This window comes from Nelumbo nucifera, chromosome 1 (assembly GCF_055504915.1).
Source record: "Nelumbo nucifera cultivar China Antique chromosome 1, China Antique-T2T, whole genome shotgun sequence".
Classification (NCBI taxonomy): domain Eukaryota; kingdom Viridiplantae; phylum Streptophyta; class Magnoliopsida; order Proteales; family Nelumbonaceae; genus Nelumbo; species Nelumbo nucifera.
In genome coordinates this window covers 119,368,816-119,389,306 of record NC_142649.1, presented here as the reverse complement: position 1 = coordinate 119,389,306, position 20,491 = coordinate 119,368,816, and the positions used below count along the sequence as shown (strand labels likewise).

The 20,491-nt window shown below is 36.5% G+C and overlaps 1 protein-coding gene across 4 annotated transcripts; it reads left to right on the top strand.

The window, feature by feature from the left end:
- Window positions 1-596: 596 nt before the first annotated feature.
- LOC104601716 (uncharacterized) lies at window positions 597-19,804 on the top strand. Of its 4 annotated transcripts, none has more exons than XR_016080029.1 (4): window positions 715-729; window positions 3,600-3,715; window positions 4,342-4,559; window positions 18,685-19,804. XR_016080029.1 is itself a non-coding variant. In XM_010265149.3 (4 exons), the coding sequence occupies exons 1-3, from the start codon at window positions 2,984-2,986 to the stop codon at window positions 19,063-19,065; spliced, it is 678 nt and encodes a 225-aa protein (XP_010263451.1). In that variant the 5' UTR covers window positions 2,701-2,983; the 3' UTR covers window positions 19,066-19,075; window positions 19,262-19,804. The 4 variants fall into 4 exon arrangements, 2 of the variants coding, with proteins under 2 accessions (XP_010263450.1, XP_010263451.1); XM_010265149.3 differs by lacking the exons at window positions 715-729; window positions 3,600-3,715 and adding an exon at window positions 2,701-3,062 and having other exon boundaries at window positions 18,685-19,075; window positions 19,262-19,804; XR_016080028.1 differs by lacking the exon at window positions 3,600-3,715 and having other exon boundaries at window positions 597-729.
- Window positions 19,805-20,491: the final 687 nt, after the last annotated feature.

Sequence of the window (20,491 nt, the reverse complement as noted above, 5' to 3'; positions counted from 1 at the left end):
ATAAATCAAATTTAATTTTTACAAGGGGCACATTTAAGATACGATGGGAAATCCTTTTTTAGTTTTATAAAAATGAGACACAAGTTTTGAAAGGGCACCCTTCTCTGGTGACCTTAGCGGCGTAAGAAGGGAAGAAGAAAAGAGAGAGAAGGGTAGAGAAGAAAAAGAAGAATGGGCAGGAAGAAGGGGGAGAAAGAGAAAGAGGGAGAAATAGGGTTGCTTTCATTCAGTAATCAGTAGTGTTTGGAGGAAGGGGGAGAAAGAAAAAGAGGGGAGAAATAGGGTTGCTTTCGTTCAGTAATCAGTAGTGTTTGGAGAGAGAGAGAAAAGGATGAATAATTAAGGGTAATTTTGTCATTTATGCTTTACCATTAAACTTAAGGGTAAAATACTTATACCTCCCTTCATATTTCTGAAATGTACTTGTACCTCGCCTCACCTTTAAAAGTTGCAAAGACCTCCTCCCCTCACTTTTGGTGTAAACGTTGCTTATTGACCCCTTCCGTTAATTCTAGTGGTTGGAGAGGGAAAAATTCCCAAACTACCCTTGTGTGTTTACCAGAAAAGTTAAAGTTTCATATTACCAAAATTACCCCTCTAGGCTTATTCTGCCATCACTTGAAATAATTCCCGCTTAGTTCCAATTTTCCCGTTCCGCCGCCCAACTCAATATTCTCAAAGATCCTACAAAAACCCTATGTTCAAGCAAGGAATACCTACTTGTTGAAGGTGATTTCACACAATTTTCTGAGTTTACTTTGATCTTTTTTTTTATTTAAGTTTTTAGAGGTAGCATTTTTTTCATGCGTTGAATACATTATTTAACCTAAGCTTTTTGCGTTTTTCTATTCTTTGATTTTTCTTGATCTATTATTGTTTATATAGCAAACAGGGCGAGTAAAAGGTATATATAGATTCTACTTGAGTCTAAAACAGATCGTACCTTGTTTTGTTATTTGTTTATATAGGCAACTTCTCTGTTTGTTTAATACCTGGGTCTACTCGTACATGATGAGTCTTTTTTTTTTTTTTGTTGCAGAAAGTTTGATGGTACAGAAGTCTTTTTCTCTGTTAAAGAAAATTTTCTGTTTAATGCCTTTTAGTATTAAGATGCTTATACTATAGGAGACAGAGGCCCCTTACCCTATTGTTGGTCTATTGGTGTCAACTGTGAACACTTTAATATATTCATCATGCCAGTGGTCTCTCAACCGATAGGTGTTTGATGATGGTCCTTAACCATGGTCCATTGGCATAAAGACTGAAACAGCCCCCTTATAAGCAAAGAAAAGACACCTTGCAAGTTAAGAGTTAGTCATAATGCATGGTAGATTATAAAACTAAAATCAAATGTTGCTATATTTTTTAGTGAAATAAGTATAAGATCCAATATGCAGTAGTTGCCCTTGGAGAAAAGGGAGAAGTAGAATTGTTTTGTTGTCTTATACAAATCTTATGTATTTATGTATGTTAGATAGGATACTAAATAGCATGGGAGACATTAGTGTTGGGGGAGGACTAGGTGGTTTTGATGACAGCAATGTTGGTCGATTGGTTGTTGACAATGACGATGGAGCAGAGGAGGACTTTAGTGAAGAAGGTTATGACCTTAACTATGATATTAGTGATAGTGAGGAAGGTGAAGACGATAATGACACTGAAGACCTTGATCTTGAGTTTGAGACCGAGGGAATTGAAAGTGGGGACTGTGCCAACAATTATTTGTCTGATTATGAGCCAACTTCTGAATATGAAAGTTTAGTTGGTTCAGATGATGAGGATAACAGAAGGCCAAAAATTGTGTTTAACATAGAGGATCCAGAGCTAGAAGTCGGTATGATCTTTCCAACAGTTAAAGAATTCAGAGATGCTCTTCGAGAGCATTCAATCATTGAAGGTTTTCAAATTGTTTATATTAAGAATGAAAAATCTCGAGTACCGCTCGTTGTGCAAATAATGAGTGTAAATGGCGCATACATGTTTCTCCGCTCCAAGAGGGCACTTATTGCATAAAGAGCATACTTGCCCCTGTGTTTTCCGAAATAAGCTGACAACAAATACATGGTTGGCATAAAAAATAGGGAACAAACTACGTAATGACGCAACATAGAAATTGCAGTCAATTATGTTTGAATTGAAAAGTACATATGATATTGAAATTTCAAAGGAAAAAGTGTATAGAGCAATTAGGGAGGCAATGAAAAAGGTTCAGTAAGTTGCCTCGGTTTTGTCAAGCAATATAACAATCAAACCCTGGAAGTGTGGCAAGGTTGCATGTAGAGAGAGTTACCAATAATTCACCAGCTATTTTCAAGAGATTGTTTCTCTGTTTTGCTGCTATGCGTAGAGGGGCAATGGGTGGATGTAGAAAAGTTGTTGGTTTGGATGGATGTCATCTAAAGGGCCCATATGGTGGGGTCATGTTGACAGTAGTATGCTTGGATGCAAATAATAGCATTTTCCCAATTGGTCTTGCTGTGGTGGAAGTAGAAGCAAAACCAAGTTGGACTTTCATCTCTGATTGGCAGAAGGTAAAGAATTTTCCTTTTATGTGCATTTTTTTTATTAAAAGTACAAACTACTTTTACAACCTATGTATAATGACTTATATATATATATATGCTGTCTATGACATTATGCCTAGTGCAGAGCACCGGTTTTGTCTAAGGCATTTGTATGCCAATTTGAAGTTAGTGCACAAGGGTATGGCACTAAGGGATGCCTATTGGGATGCAGCAAGGGCTTATACAGTTCAAGACTTTAATGAGGCAATGTTGAAGTTGAAAAGTTTTAAGTCTATTAGCTTTGGAGTGGGTGAAGGACATACCTCCAAAATGTTGGAGTAGGCATGCTTTTAGCACTAGTGCAAAGAGTGATGACTTAACTAACAATATGTCTGAATCCTTCAACAAGTGGTACAAGCCCATAGTGTCTCTTTTTGAGTGCATAAGGAGAAATTGGATGGTTAAGGCAATGGACAGATATGAAAAGGTTTCAAATGACAACAATGTTCTTCTTCCAAAGATTGCAAAGTGGGTTTCCAAGCAAAGACATTTTGGAAGGTATTATTCTAACAATTACATTTTTATTATTGCAAAATTCAATTAAGCATTATTTTTATTTTTTGTATATAGGAATTGTCAAGTGTTGAGAGCTACAGAAACTGAATATGAAGTGCAATGCAATGGGATTTGGAATAGCTTTACATATACGTCGATTTTGGGATATTAGTGGAATCCCTTGTCGACATGCAGTAGCCGTAACTATTCATAGGAGAGAGAGAGAATAGAAGAATACTTCAATGTGTGTTGGACTCGAACAAAATACTTCAATGTCGACATGCAGTTGCAAAGTGGGTTCCCACTGCTATATTGAGACACAAGCAATAAGCCGACTTTTATGTTGGCTTCATGACTCATGAGCAATGATACAAGGACAATTAGTGCCATTAATCTTGTTGATTTTTTTTACCCTTTTGCAACTGCTCTATCTTTTGAAAAGCATATTGTCTAATACATAATCGGCATTACCTAACCAATTATAACAAGTGATGGTAATTTAACAATATCTAACTGTTTCTTAAACCAAAAATCAAACAGGTGGTGAGCAATATTCTAAATTTCCTCATCAGAACAAATCTAATGAGCAACTAATAGAAGGGTCAATAAGTAGATTTTGCACCAAAGGTCAGGGGAGGACTTTGCAACGTTTAAAGGTGAGGGGAGGTTTAAGTACTTATTAGAAACGTCAAGAGAGGTTTAAGTATTTTACCCAAACATGATTCATGGGTATTTTAAAAAATTTGAGCAATAATATCTATTTCTGTTAAATTTTTAACGTGCAATTAACAGAAGGGGTCAGTAAGCAACTTTTACACCAAAAGTCAGGGGAGGTTTAAGTATTTTACCCTAAACTTAACAACTAACGTTTGAAACCTCTACGAGGTGTTTATAATCGGGAATCGGGACACAAACCATAAACCCGAATCAATCGGTAATTCGGTCGGTTCGGTTCTATCAGGTAAACCCCGACCCATTGACAGCATTATGCTGTGCCCATTTGGGAGGAAGACGAAGGAGGATACTACATAGAGCTCTTGCTGGTTGGGTGCCTGGCCATGTCTCCCAAACGGATTCAATCAAAGCTGGAGCCCTCCTAAACCACTTGTGTGTAGAGATGTGGGAACAGCCTTGTAGGCCGGGGCCTTGATCTTAAGCTCCGACTTGTTGGGTGGCTGGGTCATGGTTCAGCCGCTCAGGCGCTCAGCAAGAAACATCTAGTGTTCGTAAGGGCGGAAAAGAACACAAAATTTCATTTTATTTCACTGTCGTCATGATACAGGAAGAGTGAGGCTGGCAATGGAAAGCGAAGCGGAAAATATCGGTAAAAGAACAGCCGATACCATGGATCTTACCACAGACATGGATGTAGAGACCGAGCCGGCGACTGTGGCCGCCACGAAGCCAGAGCCGACGAACAACAACGAAAGCTTGAGAGGTTTACTCGCATTGTCTCGCCAACTCATCAACGAAGGGAAGCCTTCTTTAGCTCTCCAAGCGGTAACTAATAAGTACACAAAACCCTCTCTATTTTTCCTATTTGTTTCTTTCTTTCCCAAGATTGCGGAGATGATATTCATTTTTTTTCTTCCCACGGAGAGACCTTGTTGGTAACCAGAATATTTATTGTGTATTTGTAATTCAAACTTCCTGAATGCATGTCGGGATTTTAGAAATCTTTCACAGTGTTATTATCTTTCAATTATTACTGATTTCTGTTATAGTCAATAGGTTAAACATTGAAACTGAACTACTATGCGATGCCCAGACATATATAATCAAGACTTTACCATTTATTGGTCATGCGTTTCCTCTAGTAGCTAATTCCCTTTGTTATTTCGGGGTTATATGCTTCTTAGTTCTTGTCAAGGTTGGAGCTAGAATTTTTCATTTTTAATTTCTTTTTGTTAATGCATAGATTTCTATCGATTTGGTTTTTTTCTTAGACTTGATGTTGTCTACCATAACTTCCATCCTTTTTTTCCCTACGATCTTCTTCAAGAAAGTGTAAATTAAATATTAAATAAAAAAAAGTTGATCGAGCATTCGATTTTACGAATTCAATTGTTAGTCTTGCCGCGTATATAGGTCTCATTGTTTTTTCATAGTTTTGCCTTTACAACAAAAACTGTAGGTTTTATTTTGTACACAGAATGGCCATTATCCAATAGGTAAACTATCACGACCAAAAGAACAATATCCCTTCTAATTCGCGAACTAGGAATGATAACTTCCCCTACCCCTCCCCACCCAAAAAAAAGTTTCCCTCATACTCAACAAATTACCCCCCAAATCCTTTCCCCATCTCTAAGATTCTAACCATTATTGGATTATAACCTAACCACTGATCCAGTTCCCTGTGTAGTAAAAACATGGACATGAGATGAAAGGTATAAAATTGGTGAGAATTGATGGCTGCTAATGAGGAAACAGCAACATGGGAGTACTCTCAATGTTAGCTATGAATTGGTTTTGAAGGCAGAAATTCTTGAAGGTTGACTATTGGGAGGTGGACTATGTGAATTTGTGAATTCTGATATTGAACAGAAGGCATTTGGAATGGTGAGTATGGTGAGACTTACTCAGTTTGTTCTTTCCTTGGTGTTTTTTTTTTTTTGAGGGTGTTCCCATGTTCTTCTTTGTTGATTGCTGTTATGGACAAACTTTATATATATTTTTTTTGATAAGTAAAAATGGACAAACTTTATATTATACACACCATTTGTGACTACTGTAAGCTGGTGGAGGTGAAATGGTATCAAACCCATGCTTACAGTGTCGTGTGGATGAATAGGTGGTGGAAACACTTATTGAGTCTATCTTGCCTACAAAGAAGTTAGACCTAATTAGAGAAGCAAGGCTCTAGAGTATGGGCAACGATCCTTTGTATATTCTCTGTTGGATTGTTTTGTTTAGCACTTCTCAGGGTTCCAAGCATCCACTCCCTTGGAAGTGTGTATTCAAGAACCAACATCCTGTCCAAGCCAACCTTTTCTTGTGGACAGCCTTGCTTGTTGAGATTCTTACAATCAATAATGTATTTTCATGAGGTTGTTGTAAAATAAATGATCTTTTTGTGGGATTACTGAGAAGTTAGATACACATTTATTTCTTCGTTGTCCTGTTCATTTAAGGTTTGGGTTTACTTTATTTATTGCCCTCCTTAAATATCAGTGGGCCACCCTAACAGACTTACTGGGCTTGGTATACTCTTGGCCAGTGAAGGGATATTGCAATAGGGGGAAGGAATTGGGAACATGCTCCCAGTTCCTTGCTGCTGGGGTTTTATTGGAAGAAGAGAATGCATATATTTCAAGAGAAGTTGTCCATTGGAAATAGTAATTGGTAAAATCAAGATATAATTGGTTTTTTGGGTATTCATTAGAGGACTTCTGAACATTTTAACTCCAAATCCTTTTATGATTTAATTGGCCTCTATAATTTTTGTTCTTTTGATGCAACATAATGCTGTTCATGGTTGTCTGTTTGTATGTGCCTCTGTGTATTTTAAAAAGTTTGAGTCTTATCCCTTAGGTCCATATCCATTGTAACTTCTCAATACCTTGGTTAGCTGGGATCATTGGGTAATGGCCCTTAAGGCTAATACTGTGTTTGGTAGCAAAGAAAATGGAAGAAAGCAAAGGGAAACCAAAATAGAAAAGAAAGATGAAATAAAATAGGAAGGTAAAATTTCTTTTTTTTTTATCTCTATTTTCTCTCTTGAAAGGTAGAGGAACACAGGAAAAGAATGGAGAGAAAGAATAAGTTAAACCCGGAATACATCAGCAAAGAATTAGCACTATACAAAAAGTCCCTATCCACTCCTGACTTAGTTAAGGCATCAGCTGTGAAGTTCAATTCCCCAGGGGTCCATCTGGATTTACAATCTAAAGAGGCTGAGATATCCCGGGTTCCATTAAGGAGGTGAGCAAGTCTCCGACGACCCATCTCCTTTTTTAGTATTCCAACTGATAGCATTTCTGGAATCCCCTTTGGCAACTAGGGAGCTGGATGGCTGGATGGACTTGGTGACCCTCAAGCTCACTAGGAGAGCTCTAACTGTAGCTTCTGAAACATCAATAGCTCCCATTGGCCCATTGAGAACTCAAATAACATTGCTGTCGAATTTGAGGATTAAGCCCCTGATCCCAACCACCCTTAGATGGCCTAAGACACTATTGCAGTTGTAATTAAACTTCAAGATAAATTTTGTATCAGGCCTGGAATTAGGAGTATGTCTTTTCTTCACTCCTTTCTTTTGTCATGATGTTTGTAGTGGTTACAATATCAAAATTTTGTGAGAGGTTGATGTGGTGTTAATAACTTCTTGACCTTCTTATTGGTTCTTCAATCTTCCTTAGTCTAAAGATTGTTGTACAATTTGAATTTCCTAATCTGTGATCGAGGGGAGTTTATTGAAGAAAAAGCATTTTCTTTGTGCTGCAAGCGTAATTTGTAGACATTAGGGTTTTTTTCCCCTGATATCTGGTTAATTTGTTTTTGTTAGGGGCTTTGTTATCAAAATGACACCTAACTATTAAGATTAGTAACTATCCCATTCAATGTGCAGAACAATTCTTGCTCCACCCAGTGATTTAAAAGGTGCACCTAGGCACACAGGCGAGGCGCATTTTAGGGTAGGCGCCTCGCCCAGGTCCTAGGCACAGCCATTCAAAAGGCGCACGCCTGGTGCGCCCGCCTTAGCCCAGGTGTGCACCTTTTGAAAATTTGACACTTTTTCCTTTTTTTTAGTCTAGCGGCTGGGTTGGGGGCTCCGCCCCTGGGTCCCCGTGCCATGCCCCTCGAGGCCAGCCCAAACAAGTCCATGTTAGGGTCTTAAATTCTGACTTTTCACACAAAAAATAATGAATTTATAAGTTTTAATTTTTTGATCAATAATTGATTTTATAATTTTATTGCTTTTAAGAAGATATTTTATTAGGATGAATGAATGGACAACATTAACAAATAGGGGGTTCTCAAAGCACAAAGGCGGCTTGCAGAATTAGGAATGTAATATGTCACATTAGCTACTTGATTTAATTGAGAATAAAGAGATTGTGGGTTTTATATGCTTGAAAATGTTTTATATGTTTGATTTCATTTTTAAATTCTCGTTTGAATATGCTTTACATATTATGTTTATGTATTTTTATTAATATTATGTTTTATAATTTTTTTATTCTTTTTATTCATTTTTGGCTTTTTTTTTGAATTTTTGACATTTTTTTTTGATTTTTTAGCTTTTTTTTAATTGTGCGCTTTGCCTCAAAAAGGTATGTGTGCCTTGCGCCTCAGGTGCAAAATGGCCCTTGTGCCTTTTGCTTTTAAAACACTGGCTCCACCATGGAGAATATACAACCTTGATTTGGGACTGCCACAACATCATTTGGGAAGGGCAAATGGAGATCAAGTACCATCGTTCCTTAAGGGAGGCTAATCAGGCAGTGGACTTTCTAGCTAGCATTAGGTCACTCTCTTAATGTGCTTAATATCGATGATTTAATTTGTAAGAGTGATTCATTTTATATGCTGATAAAAAAAAGAGTGATTTGCTTTATATTTCCTTTATGGACTTGTGGGGGTGTACTTCTCCCCATTCCTTGTACTGTCTTTTCCTAACTATCAAAGAGTCTTGATAAAAGATCAAGAAGTTAAGGAAAGATGGGCAAAAAAAAAATAAACAAACTATTTTGAAAAGTTAGTAAATGAAGAACATATAGAGGGTGCATGTGGAGGAGGGATTAATAACTCTCATAGTACTTTCATAAAATTATAATTACCAAAGTGGAGGCACTTAACAAGTTAAAGGAAGGGAAAAGCGCCAGGACTTGGTAGATTGGAAAGGTATGGGGGAGGTAGGCTTATTATGACTAGCTAAACTATTGAATGAAATAATAATCCACACTGTGAAAATTTGGGAGAGAACATTTGAGCAAAGGTTATGACATATAACATGTATATCATAAAACCAATTTGGGTTTATGCCAGGGAGATCGACCATGGAAACAACCTTTCCATTAAGACAATTGATAGAAAAGTTAGGAGTAGAGAGGTCTATATATGGTTTTCATAAAGCATATTTGAAGTCCCTAGAGAAGGTAATATGGTGGGTTTTGGAAAAGAAAGGAGTCCCAAAATGGTATATGGACCTAATTAAGGATGTGTATGAGGGTGAAAAAACCAATGCTAGAACACCAATGGGAGAGACATTAGATTTTATAGTTACAATGGGTCTTCACCAAAGGTCAGCAAGTAGTCCTTATTTATTTGCATTAGTCATAGATGAATTAACATAAACATATTCAAGAGGAAGTTTCATGGTACTAGATGTTTGCTGATGACATAGTATTAATTGATGAAACTAACGAAGGATTAAATGCAAAATTAGGCTTTTGGACGAATACATAGAAACAAAAGGTTCTAAAATAAGTAGGACTAAAATAGAATATATGCAATGCAAATTTAGTAGTAATAGGAGTCTGAACCAGGGTATACTTAGGATTGGAGACCAAGTGATAACTTAATGTGACCTCTTCTTCTGTTACCTTGGTTCAACAATTCATAATAAAGGGGAGATTAAGGAGGATGTCAATCATAGAATTAGAGAAAGATGGGCAAAGCGGAGGAGTACATCTGAGATCATATGTGATACAGTGATAGGCAAATACTGCTTAGGATAAAAGGACAATTCTATAAAACAATTATAAGGCCAGCTATGTAGTATGGAGTAGAGTGTTGGGCAGTTAAAAAACAACATGGCCTCAAAATGAGTGTGGCAGAAATGTGAATATTTAGGTGGATGAGTGGTAAAACTTCAGAAATGAAGTCATATGAAGGAAGCTAGGAGTAGCTTGAATAGGTAATAAAATGAAGAAAAGTAAATTGAGGTGGTTTTGGCCACACACATGGAAGACCTTCTACAACACCAGTTAGAAGTGATCAGTTACAACACCATTTAACAATGGATATATGGCACTGAATGGAATGGAATGGTGAAACATGATTCATATAATTGATCCCATGCTGTTGTGATAAGACTTAGATGATGATGATGAAGAACTCTCTCATTCAAAGTTTTGCTTGAAGCAGGAGTGTCTGATAGGGTTGGATGCCCAAAGTTTAAAAATGTTAATATGCTTATCAGTTTAAAATTGTATTTATTAGGTGTTTGTTGAGCAATATGTTGAGAGAGTTGTTTTATGTTAAGTCTTGGGAGGCAGGAATCTTGTAATTTTTAGAAGAAAATAAGGGCGCTTCAGTCCTAAAATTATTATAAACAGGGGCACTATTGTCCTTGCACTTATTTTTCATTAATATATATGCTAGGTCGATTTTCTTAGAGAGATTGGACTCTAATCTTCTCTTCTAAGAAGGTTCAGCTGTTTCTCTTAGTCCTAATCTCTCTTTCTCTTCTCCCTCTCTTTTCTTTCTTCTTCCCGGTCTGAATACTAATACAGCTTTGTTACATGGTATCAGAGCAGGGAGATTGAGGTATCTTGTTTGTTCTACAACATCTTTTGTGTTCTCATAGCTCTATCAATTGGATGCCATCTTTTGTGTTGCATAATCAGATTCCTTACTCTGTTCTCTTTCCTAACTCACCTCTATTTCCTCTCCCTTCTTGTGTCTTTGGATGTGTTTTCTTTGCTCATCTCTTTGGTCATCATAGGGACAGACTTGAACCCTTGGCTGTTAAATGCGTTTCTTGGGTTACTCTAGGACACAAAAGGGCCACAAATGCTACAATTCTTCGCTTTGTCATCATTTCATCAATGCAGATGTTACATTCCTTGAGTGTATTTCCTATTTTTCTTTTCCCAATAATCCATCTCATTTGCTCATTCATGATGATCCTCCTCTTCCTGTTCATATTCATTCATCTATTTAGGTTCTTGTTCTTGTCTCTCTTCCTACCAAACCACCCCTTTAGTAGGTTTATCTTAAAAAGAGAACATCAGTTCAGCCTTTACCACCATTTGCCTTGCCGTCTGTTGATCCTGATGATGTAGTGCTGACACCTTTGCCTTCAGATATTGATCTTACCTATTGTTCTCTAGAGGGGTAAGCGCACTTGTATTGCACACCCTATTAGTACATTTGTTTCTTATCAATTTCTCTCCATTGCCCGTGCATTTTTTACATCTCTCTCCACAATATCTATTCCTAAGTCCATACAATAGGCCTTATCTGATCCTGGGTGGAGGACAACTATGGCATAAGAGATGTTAGCTTTACATCAGAATGGTACTTGGGAATTGGTTCAACTTCTATTGATAAGAAAACTGTTGGTTGTAGGTGGGTCTATATTGTGAAGTTTCAGCCTGATGGGATAGTTAAGAGGCTCAAGGCCCGTTTTGTTGCCAAGGGTTTCACTCAAACCTACGGCATTGATTTTGATGAAAACTTTCCACTAGTTGCCAAGATTAATCAATGCAGGTAATTATATCCTTGTATGCTATTCATCATTGGCCATTGTATCAACTTGATGTTAAAAATGCCTTTGTTCATGGTGACCTTGTTGAAGAAATGTATATGGAGCAACCACCTAGGTTTGTTGCTTACTGGGAGTGTCAGAGAATGGTTTGTAAGCTAAAGAAGGCACTATATGGACTGAAACAATCACCTCGAGCTTGGTTTTGAACTTTAGTGATGTAGTTATTGAGTTTGGTTTGCATAGATGTTAGATTGACTATTTGGTGTTTAGTAAGACTTCAGATGCAGGTTGTATTATTCTTATGGTTTATGGATGATATTGTGATAATAGGGAGTGGCTTGTAAGGGATTTGAAGATGTTTCTACAGGAGGGATTTCACACTAAGGATCTGGGCAAACTTTTGTATTTCCTTGGGATAGAGGTTATGAGAACAGTCATACAGATCTCGTTGTCACAACGCAAGTATACTTTGAATTTATTTGAGGAGATAGGTATGTTGGGATGCAAACTAGCTACTACACCAATGGATCCTGACTCTAAACTATTTCCAAATCAAGGGGAATTTGTTGATGATCCTAGTCAATATAGAAGACTAGTAAGGAAACTCAACTATTTGACCATCACACGCCCAAATATCTCTTTTGTTGGTGAAGTTGTCAATCAGTTCATGAGCTTTCCTCGTATTCCTCACCTTGAGGCAGTTTTTAGAATTCTATGGTATCTTAAGGCATTAGGCATGGGAGTAATCTACAAAGATAATGAACATTTGAGTATATTGGGTTTTACAGATGTAGATTGGGCTGGATCACCTATAGAAAGAAGATCTACCACAGGATATTTTACCTTCTTAGGTGGAAATCTGATTTCTTAGAGAAGAAATAAAGTGTAGTGGCACGGTTTAGTGACGAAGTTGAATACTGAGCTATGAGTTAGGCAATGGGGGAGTTAGTGTGGCTCAAGAACTTTCTTCACGAAATAGGGATTCCTATAAAACTTCCCATGCACCTACTTTGTGATAATCAAACAACCATTCATATTCCCTTGAATCCGGTATTTCATGAGAGGACAAAGCACATTGAAGTAGATTGTCATTTTGTAAGGAGAAGGTCCAAGATTAACTTCATCTCAAGCAAATTAACTAGCGGATTTGTTGACTAAAGCTTTACATCACCCACAAATTAACTTCATCTCAAGCATGTTTGGTAAGGGTGAGCAAATGGGTAGGTTCTACCTGGAACAAAATGGAACCGACCTCAAACTGGCCTTGAACTGACCCTACCCAATCTGTGTCGAATGATTTTTTTAATTCAAATAATTCACAACCCAAATAAGTGGGTTGGCTAGTTTGCTAGCCAAATCATCAAAACTATAAAGCCAAATCATCAAAACTATAAAAAAGTGTCCCGTATGGGAGTTCCCACTCTTTAAGTGGGAGGGACACTTCACCTAAGAGGAGGAGGTAGTTACATAACTACTCCACTCCCTATTTAAGCTCCTTAAGGAGAAGCTAGAGGGTCTCTCCCTGTCTCATCGGAGAAAATTGTCTCAAGAGATTCTTAAGAAAAGCCAAGATAAAGAGAGAAGAAAAGAGAAATTCCCAAGGGAAGAGGAAGACAGGGAAGGAAAAGAAATCTCACTAATATAGGTAGAAAAAGGAAAGTCCTCTCCGTGAATACTCCCTATATATGTCTTTTGCTATGTATCCTTCTTCTCTCTTTTATTTTTACTTTTGAGAAAGTAAATAGAGGGAAATAAACCATCTATGATTAGTTGTTTCTACTTGGTTCATTATGGTCCCTCTTTCAAGACAAAGTTAGTGATTAAACCATCTATAGTCTAATTCTCAAGGATTGATTATGGTTCCCTTCAAGTGAAAATGAAGAACAGGGGGATAAAAACTGTCTACAATCAAATATTCAATTTGGTTGACTATGGTTCCATTCTTGTATGCAAAAATCCAAAGGATTAAGGCTCTCTACATTTAGAATTTCATTTGATTGACAACAACTTATTGTGAAGAAAGGAGTGAGAAGGAATTCTTTTTTTTGTATCAAAAAGAAAAAAGAGAAATGTATCGTTGTAGAGTTTCTCAATTGTATTTTCTTTTTTTCTTTTCATTCTTGACACTTGATGTAAAAGAAATGCAAATGAAAAGGTCTTTTTAAGTACTCTATTGTTCTTCTCTTTTGTTCTATGCATTCATTTCTCTAAGTTAGAATCAAAAGGTGTTCTCTACTTTCTTGTGGAGATGTAATTAAGGGGAACAATCAGTATGATTCCCTGAATGGGCCTTAACCAAAATAATAAAAACCCAATCGCTTGATTGAGTGAATTATGTTGCATGAGAATTTATTAAAATTTTCACACCAACAATCTATTATAGGGTAGGGGTTTTCACACCAACCCCCACCCAGGCCAGTTCCAGGGTCTAGGGGTTTACATTATCCGAACCGACACGATGAACTGGCCTTGGAACTGAACTTGCCTTGAAATAAACCCCAAAATACTTTTTGGGGTGTGAAGATTTGAACCCAAGCACTCATGGTTACAAAGGCCATGGTCTCACTTGACCATTGAGTTACTTAAGTGATTTGATCATTTGTTTTTATTTTAATATTTGAACGTGTACAATAAGTAGTGTAAAAGGTAATATTTACAAAATTTAATTTTAAATTATAAGTTTTGAACCATATAATGATAATCTACATATTAAGTTATCCAATTTAATCAATAAAGATAATATAAGTTTTAAACTATATATTATATTTATTAAAAATCAAGTTTTTAAAGAACATGCCTTTTTTTTTTTTGAAGGGGGAGTGTAAAGAAAGTACAGGTTCCATGGGTAGACCTTGGAATCGACCCCATAACCACCAAGGCCAGAACCGACCTTCACAGGGTAGGTTCCGGTTCCAAAATCCTGGAACCGACCCCTACAGGGTAGGTTCAAGGTTTTGCCATGAAACCTAACCGAACCGGCCCATGCTCACCCCTAATGCTGGGTCTATATAACATATACAGTCCAGCTTGAGGGGGACTGTTGATCGAGCTATTTTATGTTAAGTCTTGGGAGGCAGGCCCATGCTCCAGTCCTTAAATTATTATAAACAGGGCCACTATTGCCCCTGCACTTATTTTTCATTAATATATATGCTGGGTTGACTTTCTTAGAGAGATTGGACTCTAATCTTCTCTTCTAAGAGAGGTTCGGCTGTTTCTCGTAGCCTTAATATCTCTTTTTCTTCTTCCTCTATTCTCTTTCTTTTTCCTGGTCCGGATACTAATACAGCTTTGTTACACAATAGCTGCTTGTTTGGTTGGATGTCAAACACGAGTGAGGTGAAAAACCTAGAGTAGTAATTCCTTCAACTATGTATGCTGTGACCAGAGAATCGTTCTTGTGCTGATTCAGTAAGTTGACCCTTTCATTCTATCCTCTTCCTTAATCCATTTCCAAGTTGCTCTTTTGAACTTTTGATACATGCATTTTACAGCCCTGCTAACTTTAATCCAATTCTTGGGATTCAATTACTTATTATAAACCCTAAACAATAACCCATTTTCATTCCTACATTCGAACCCTGCATTACCATTTATAGTACCAGTTAGCCAGTCATAGGTAAAGTAGATTGCCATCTTATGTGAACAAGATGCCATGAGCAAGTCTATGACCACCACTGATGGGAGCCACATGTCCATCCATGTGGAGAAACAAGGATTGAGTTGACATACCTCTGTCCCTTTTCAATCCAGTCTGTGTTCTCTCATGTGAATGGAAATGTGTGATGTACATGTTGAGATAGTCTTATTTACAGTAAATCCAGTCTCACATTTAAGTCCATATTCTTCCCCCTTATAAGGATAGTATTAATATGAAAACTGCTTTTTTAGTTGCATCCTTTACAACCCTTAGTTGTTTCTAGCACATGGCTCCTAACAGCATTTGCAAATGCAATTTATCCTGCATTACCATATAGATTCTGCATACTAATTGTTTCTTGATTCTTTTTACCAAAAGGAATGTGGAATTTTCTAATTTCTTTTTTCTTGAGAAAAATAAGAGACAATACTCTAGACCTATGATTGATGAACTTGGATGGGTGAAAGTAGATAAAATTGGTTCAACTTATGACTTATCATGCTTGTCTTTATCAGAATACAGTCCACCAGATTTCTTTTAGTTGTTTAACTTTCTAAACCCTAGCTTCTTTTTCATGACAAAATTAAGTTTCCATACTACAGTAACATATAAGGCTAGCGTTTTTTCCCAATCGAGTTCTGGCCAAATGGCTGGAAATAGAATTTTGGAAATTATAGTTATGAGAGCACCAGAGACAGCTTCTCTGCATGTGCAGGGGTAAGGCTGTTTACATCTATCCCTATCCAGACACTGCATTGGTGGGAGCCTTGTGCACTGAGCTGCTCTTTTTTATAGTTATGAGAGCACTCAATTTCTCAATGCAGACCCTCTTAGTTCAACTTCAAACTATACAATTTCAACAGTTGTAGTTAAGTTGAAGTGTTTTTTACAAAAGTGAAAGTCTTGTGCTCATCTCTATGTCAGTGCTTCACTTGACATGGCAAAGGCAAAATGATAACCTACATTGTTCTAGCCTTCTAGTTGGGTTTGGATTTGCAATTCACTGGATTTCACATTTTAATGATTGTAATTTGTCTTAAAGATGATTGTTCTTCATTACAATAAGGGTCCTGAAATGTAGATATGATAAATGTATTTATATAACATTTGTAGGACCTAAGTGGAAGATTGCCTTTATTATGGTCCAAGAGCTTAGATCCTGGTTAGGTTAGATTACAGGGGCTGGACCTTGATCAAGTTAAGATATTTCTTACCTCAGGAATTAAATTAAAATTGGCTCCATTCTTTCTTTGATAACATGGTATTTATCAAGTACAGCAATGAATATTTAATAATGCAAACATTGTATTTCCATTTTATGCGTAGTCTTAATAAAACTTGTGCAAAGAAATTGGAGATAAAGTTGTTTTGGCCTGATTTCTTCTTATGTTTTGACTAGAAGAATTATCTCATGATGCTGACATGATAAAAAGGGGGAAAAAAGAGAAAGCATGAACAAATCAAATTTCTCCAATTTCCTCATCTAGTGTTTTTCCGTTTATTTTTTGTAATTTCTAGAACTATTAAATCAAAATATGGTCCCTTCGTTTTGTGATGTTGTGGTACTTGTCAAGTATAGGCATCAGACAGTGTGTCACCATTTTATTCTTAGAGCTACTCAACTTCTATGAGGAGTATTTGGATTAGTTGTCTCATCCTGAATTTTCTCATTGATTGACTAGGACCCTCAGTATTACCTATTGGTTCCAGATGCAATAAAAAAGAGAGAGAAAACATGGACAAAGAAACCAAATTTCCTAATTCCTCATTCAGTGACAATTTTGTAAATTTTAAAAATGGTCTCTTAAGTCTTTTATCTTTGGCTCCATGTTTGTCATAAAAATCCCTGATTGTCCCAAGAATCCCTTTAATTAGTCTAAAAGTTGCAAAAATTTGAAGGGTCTTATTAGAATTTAGAGAAGTTGAAATGGTAAGTTCATTACTTATTTTTTTTTATAGATTCATTTTCACTTTAAAAATTGTATAATAGATCACACCCATGTAAGGGGACTGTAAATTGGGAATATACAGAAAAAGCTGCCAACACCCCATTTTCCCTTACCAGTTACCCAAAAAGATTTTCGTTAAAAGGAAAAGAAGTATGTATTCCCTTTAAACAATTTAAGGATTCCTAAACATGCATACAGCATGCCTTGTAAATTAATTTCATTCCTGACTTTCTAAGCTTTTTGTGTTTTTGATTTTTATGTCATTATTTAGGCTTTCAGTTGCCTATTCAGTGAGACAATTTTTTTTAATCGTGTGTTTTTGGAAAGTTATGGTATTAGTGAAGACCCCATATAGTTGGGATATGGCTTTAAATAGAACAGATTGATGAAACAGGATTCATGTAGTCAACCCCTTATAGTTGGGATAAGGCATGGATGATGATGATGTGTTGGTGGAGACAATCATTTCATAATTAATAAGGAATTAAATATTTAAGAATCTGTTACTGGGTTTTGAGTTACTAATAAGTCCTAAGATCTTACCAACCCATGTATTTAGATTTAAAAATACTCCTTTTTAATTGAATATGGAGATTTAAATGGGATGGAATTGAATTGAGATTTGTGTTAGATGGTCCCAACCAATTTTAGTTCATACCAGGTTCTGATCGTGTGGTGTCCTTATTTTTTGGAATATTCTCGTAAGATTCATTGTTCCACAAAGTTGTGTTGGAACCAACGAAGAGAATTATTCATAAGAAAAGCCCAACAAAGAGTATTACACTTATATTATTATTGATAACGACTGCATTAATAATTAGTAACACACTTTGATCAATGGGTTACTGAGTACAACCAGTTATAATTTCGGCCAAGTTAGGAGTGGAGGGGAATTTGTTGCACCAAGACTACATCCAAATGTCAATTCTGGAAAGGGTTCATGGAGAAAACTCTATTGTTAAGAAAAACTCAGCTCCACAGGCACAGAAACTTCATTTTGTGAAAATTGTGGTTTCAAGTCGGTGCATCTCTTAAGCTGGGGCTGTTTGGTAGTCAAAGAAAGACACTTTAATTTGGAGTATATATACATCTATAAATCGGGTGTTATATGTTCTAAATAATGACTAGCTACATTTGAGATGTCCTTTAGATGAATCAAACAGTTGTATTGGTATTTGGTAATGGAACTGTGATTAATGTATGGACCTATATTGCCTAGAGAGGAAAAAAGCACTATTAACATCCATCTATAGTCGACTCAACCAGTAACATTTTTTTTTTGTCAATTTGTTCCAATCCAACGTGTATCCATGAATTTCAGTTTCATAAGATAAAGAGCTGATGCAACCAATCAAAAAAAAAAAAAAAAACCCAAAGAAGAAGAAAGAAAGGAAAATACAGAGCTGATTCAGTGAACTTCTGACTGAGGAATAGCTATAACCAAGAATTATTTCTGTGATGTAGTAATATGATTGTTGAGATCTCCAAGATTCACATTTCCCTCTTTGATTACTAGTTTGAACTGTTTTCTTCTTTATGATTGCTTTATCTCTGGAAGTTAAAATCTGCCCAGAACTTATCTTCCGGCATGGAAAACAGGTGGTGATGGCAATGAGATCTAATGGTGGAGAGGCGGCTGTGTTCCAAACCTTACATCGTGCTCGTGAGTTATACAGAAGTAAATTGCAAGCAAATGCTGCTGTTGATGAGTTGGCTTCTTTATTTGCAGAATGTGCAATTGCGGAAGCATGTCCAATAGAATCCAGCAGATCATCATCATTTGCTTCGGTCTCAGTGGGGCCATCGCCATCCATCATGTCAGACGTTCATAGAAACTCTATTCTTGCCAAAACTGGTAGGGAGCAAATTGTGTTAGATGCCTTTTCAGATGGGAGCAGCTTCATATGTTTACAGTGTGGGGGCCTAGTGAGTAATCATCGCAAAGAGGAGCACCTTGCGTATTGGTGTTGCCAAATCTAACCATGGAAAGGTATTGATATTTTACACAGCTTAGCCTCTGCATAATTGGTTTGGTGAGGTCAAATATGACGATGATATGGCAAGGTTACATGGGTTGAATACCTATTTTGCATAATATGTAAATGCTTTTAGAAATATGTATAATTACCATATTGCTTTCATAATTGTATTTTGCTTTCTTGCTTGTGTGCTGAAGATGTCAGCTGAGTTTCGTTTGGCATATTATCACCGCTTCAGTTTAAAGTCAAACTATCTCTAGTCTCTTTGGAGGGAGCGAACTTTCACGGATATATCTGTCTGTAAGACTCTTTTCATGTCTTGTATCTTGAAGGGCCAGTAATGTGTTGGTAAGAGGAACTTGAGCAGCTTAAGTCAATGTTTCTCGTTCTCGCTATTTATAGAAGTGCTTATGATAAGGTGAATGGGCACTTGCGAGCCACCAGTTTTGGTGCATGTGAAATGGGATGTTTTCATTTTTAATTTGGCCCCCATTCACCTAAAATGAACCTGAAGCAATGTTTTGATAAGCCCAGTAAAGGTGGGTTTCAGGCTTTCAGCCTGAGATTTTACCAGTTCAAGTAATGAAGCATCGATCCAGATAATTCTAGTGAATTCTCCTGTTACATGTTAAAGCTCCGAAGCAATGAAGTGGCATGAAATTTTATTGTATTGGTCTATGTACGAAAAAAGATTTGTTTGGATTGCACTAGTAAGGAAGTGATTTGTTTGTCTGTTTTCAGTTTCGTGCGTCTTTCTTTGCCTAATAAATATCCGGCGGTCCCCAGTTTGAGTAACTACAGGTGTCAATGGACTCATAATTTCTATGCCCGATTCTTCCAATCCAGTTATCCTTCGGATACTTTGGATGTTAGAACTTATATCCATATTACATATATAAGTATATATATCTAATTATATACTCTGATGTGGGAAAGACTTTTGACCAATCAAATCCTCTGAATTTTAATGAACACCCATTTGATTGGTTGTCACTTTTATGATTCCAGTTGATTGGCTATAAGTTTTTTGGCACCATTTCTTTTCAGCATCATAATTGAACATTTGAATCCATACATTTACTATACTTGTGAAAGTAAAATAAGTATATATATTTTTTAATTTTTAAGTTCTTTTTGTCATTTTAAATACAGTAAGATGGTTGCAGATTAAATTTGAATCCAATTTGAGTCCAGCATTTTAGAGATTTTGGATAGCATTTGGATCTAAACGTTTGAAAATCAGATTACAGCCCTGTGAGTAACCATGTGAACAGTGTGAAGTTAGTCGTTCATTGACTCAAGAGATGAGGCATTTGTGCTGTTTGGGTTTGATAGAAAATAAGAGAAAAAGAAAGTTATCAAACCAAACATAGCCTATATTTTTCCCTTTTATTTTTTGGGCTAATGAGCGATGGAAGAAGTTAGGT

Bases quoted from the DNA above. Each gene is read 5' to 3' on its own strand.
- LOC104601716 (XM_010265148.3), top strand. From the start codon at position 2,984: ATGAAAAGGTTTCAAATGACAACAATGTTCTTCTTCCAAAGATTGCAA. The intron at 3,063-4,341 runs GTATTATTCTAA...GTCATGATACAG, and splicing joins AAGCAAAGACATTTTGGAAG to GAAGAGTGAGGCTGGCAATG. The intron at 4,560-18,684 runs GTAACTAATAAG...CATGGAAAACAG, and splicing joins CTTCTTTAGCTCTCCAAGCG to GTGGTGATGGCAATGAGATC.